The sequence below is a fragment of the Myotis davidii genome, unplaced genomic scaffold (assembly GCF_000327345.1).
Source record: "Myotis davidii unplaced genomic scaffold, ASM32734v1 scaffold38, whole genome shotgun sequence".
NCBI lineage: Eukaryota > Metazoa > Chordata > Mammalia > Chiroptera > Vespertilionidae > Myotis > Myotis davidii.
The window spans coordinates 7,605,336-7,608,574 of record NW_006291383.1 but is presented as its reverse complement, the minus strand read 5'-3'; the positions used below and the strand labels follow the sequence as shown (position 1 = coordinate 7,608,574).

The window sequence follows — 3,239 nt, the reverse complement described above, 5'->3', positions numbered from 1 at the left end:
CACACGCCCAGGGCCCCACCCCCACAGCTCCGCCCACGGCCCGACCTGCCCACTAACGCCCCTCCCCACCCGCGGGGAGCCTTCCGAAGCCCCTCCAGGACCCCGTTTCCCCGTCTGGAAAAGGGGAGCAAACTTCAGCCTTTGATACAGCGGTTCTCAACCTGTGGGTCGAGACCCCTTTGGGGGTCGAACGAACTTTTCACAGGGGTCGCCTAAGACCATCAGAAAGCACATATATAATTACATATTGTTTTTGTGATTAATCACTATGCTTTAATTTGTAACAATGAAATTGGGGGTCACCACAACATGAGGAACTGTATTAAAGGGTCGCAGCATTAGGAAGGTTGAGAACCACTGCTTTAGTAAGTTAGAAAGAAGAGCACAATGGAGATGCCTAATACCATTCACCTTGGAGGTTCTGCCACCAGAGGATCCTGGAGGGGTGGGCACCGCGAAGGAACCAGGCTGGAGGTCTTTTCCACCTGTCAGTGTGGGAGTATTACACAGCCAGGAACAGAACATGAGGGGCTGCAATGCCCACCGGCAGGTCCCACACCATTACAGGGCCAGCCAACTGTGACACGTTATGGGTAAAACCAAGTGAATTCACCTGAGCATCTGTAGCCTCTTTGCAAAATCAAGGTAATAGCAGACACTCCATAGAATTGAGGATGCAGACTATAAAGGGCTTAGGCAGTGGTTCTCAACCTTCTGGCCCTTTAAATACAGTTCCTCATGTTGTGACCCAACCATAACATTATTTTCGTTGCTACTTCATAACTGTAATGTTGCTACTGTTATGAATCGTCATGTAAATATCTGATATGCAGGATGGTCTTAGGCAACCCCTGTGAAAGGGTCATTCGACCGCCAAAGGGGTCGCAAACCACAGGTTGAGAACCGCTGGCTTAGAGACTGGCTCAAAGCCCACCAAAGGGTTTGTAAAATAGGTCTGTGTGGACAACCTTCAACACCGTCCTCCCCTCTGCCATTCTAAACCCCCTTTGTGCAATTAATTATATTTAAAATGTAAAACAAGACATCACTCCGGGCTCATCAGTGAGTCTTGTCCCCTGAATAAAGCCCAACTGAACTTCTCTCCACCGGGGTCCTCATCCCAGCCAAACCCGATTCTGTGCCCTGCTCCCTCCTGCTCCAGGGCCTTGGCCCACACTGCCCTCTGCTTGTTCTGTTCATGTTTTCCTCCTCAGTTAACTACCGCTCTCATCTCAAGCACTCTTTCAGGAAGCCCTCCCTGATTTTGAGTCCCCTCCAACAGATTATGAAAGTCTCCTGAGAGGCAGGAACTTGTATCCCCAGAACCTGAAAGATCCTGACACAGAATTGGCCAGTTGTGATTATTTGTCGCATGTTTACAAATGCCCAGGAACATAGCAGAGTAGCTTCTCTGGGGCTGGGGAAAGTAGGGGAGTTCCCATTCTTGCTCCATTGGATCCGTTTTTAAGTTAGGACAGAAACGGTGGTGGTGAAGCCTACCTTCCTTGAGGCTGTGAGGCCAAATGAAATGAAACTAAGTAGGGACAGGGAGAAGGGAAGCAGAGAATGGCTGCCCTGGCTGGTTTGGCTCAATGGCTAGAGCATTGACCTGTGGACTGAAGGGTCCTGGGTTCGATTCTGGTCAAGGACACATGCCCAGGTTGCCGGCTCGATTCCCAGTAGAGGGCGTGCAGAGGCAGCCGATCAATGATTCTCTCTCATCATTGATGTTTCATTTCTCCTTCTCTCTAACCAATAAAAATATACTTTAGAAAGAGTATGGGTATTTTCCCAGCAATCTTGACCTTTCCAAAACCCCAGATTTGCTCCCAGTACACAATCCCAGAACCTGGTCCAAACACCATCAAAACATTTATTAAAACCAAAGCAGAAGAGAACAGAGCTGTTAGGAAGGCAAATCAAAGTGCACATTGGAGGATGGAGCAGAGCAAGAAGTGGAGTGGAGGGAAGCACTTCAAATGCCACAGGAGGGGCCCGTGAGCTGGGCTAGGGAAGTAGGCCCTTTACCCACCCCTCCTGCCCACCCTGTCGGTGAAGGCCCCTCACTCACCTCTCCCATCTCCCATCCGTCCTGGGGGGCCGCTGGAGCCCTGCAGTAACCCCTTGGGGAGGGACCACCCCCTTGACCCACCCATGGCTGTCAGTCAGTCAGTTTTCCTCCCTCCCTCACTCTCCCAATAAATAAAACCGCTGAGGCCTCAACTCCTTCAGAGTAGGGCAAAGAACAGCTCAGGGACCCCTGCCCTCCCTCAGGGGTATAAGGAGTTGGGACATCAGCCCCACAACCCTCCTACCCTTGGCTGGTGCCCCAGGCTTGCCAAAGAGACCTTGATAAATAAATAACGCTCCATTAAAGCTTCAGTCAGAAAAACCTTTAAGACGACAGAAGTGCTCTTGCTGTCCTGCAAACAAACAGGCCAAGGCCTCACTACCTGGCCTGGTCAGCACGCAGGATTCTGGGGGCAGGTGGCCACCCTGGGCCTTGTGGGGCCCCTGGAGCAAGGAGACCAAAAGTGCAGTTAGAGCCCCCACCATACACACACATGGACTCATGCACACACGTGGACACACTGGGGCGTGTTTTCAATGCACGCTCAGATGTGTTCACCTTCATTCCCCGGTACATGCACACACACATGCCCATACACCACTCACCCCGTGTACACACGTTGGGTATTGGGTGCATGCACATACACACCACAAACAGAATCCTTCCCTTTCTGGCTTGCTCAGCCTCTTGGCAACAGCCAGACTCCAGAGCTATAAGCTTCTGGAGATAGAGGAAAGGGGTATAAATTAAACATTTCCAATCAGGCTGGGAGCATGGCCAGGAGCAGGGGGCTCCAGGACTGCAGACACAGGGCGGGCATCTCAGGAGGCCCTGGTCCCCATAAGCCCTGTCAGAAATCCAGGGGGGTGAGGTCCCCAAAGTCACAGTCGAAGAGGTCTTTGATGCCCTCGCCCTCCTCAAGGCCAAAGTGGTAGTCGAGGGCCCCATGCGGAGGAGACAGGCTGATGAACTCCTCAGGGAGGAGGCTGGAGAAGTCCTCCCGCACATGCTCCAGGAGTGAGTCGGCTGCCACCAGTGGAGACAGGTGGTCTTCATCCATGGCAGCCCGCAGGCCACCCATCCGGGAAAGCAGAGGTTCTGGGGAGATGGGGGAGCATCACAGGCCGGAGATGCCCCAGCAGGGAGGGCAGAGGGGGCTGTTAGGCCT

General features: G+C 52.7%; 1 protein-coding gene across 1 annotated transcript in view; it reads right to left on the bottom strand.

Moving 5' to 3' along the window:
* Positions 1-1,859: 1,859 nt before the first annotated feature.
* E2F1 (E2F transcription factor 1) overlaps positions 1,860-3,239 on the bottom strand; it is a 6,479-nt gene continuing 5,099 nt past the window's right edge. Inside the window, exon 7 of the mRNA XM_006764625.2 lies at positions 1,860-3,169. Within this exon, the coding sequence (XP_006764688.1) occupies positions 2,922-3,169 (248 nt within the window). The 3' untranslated portion in view covers positions 1,860-2,921. The remainder of the gene's footprint in view (positions 3,170-3,239) is intronic.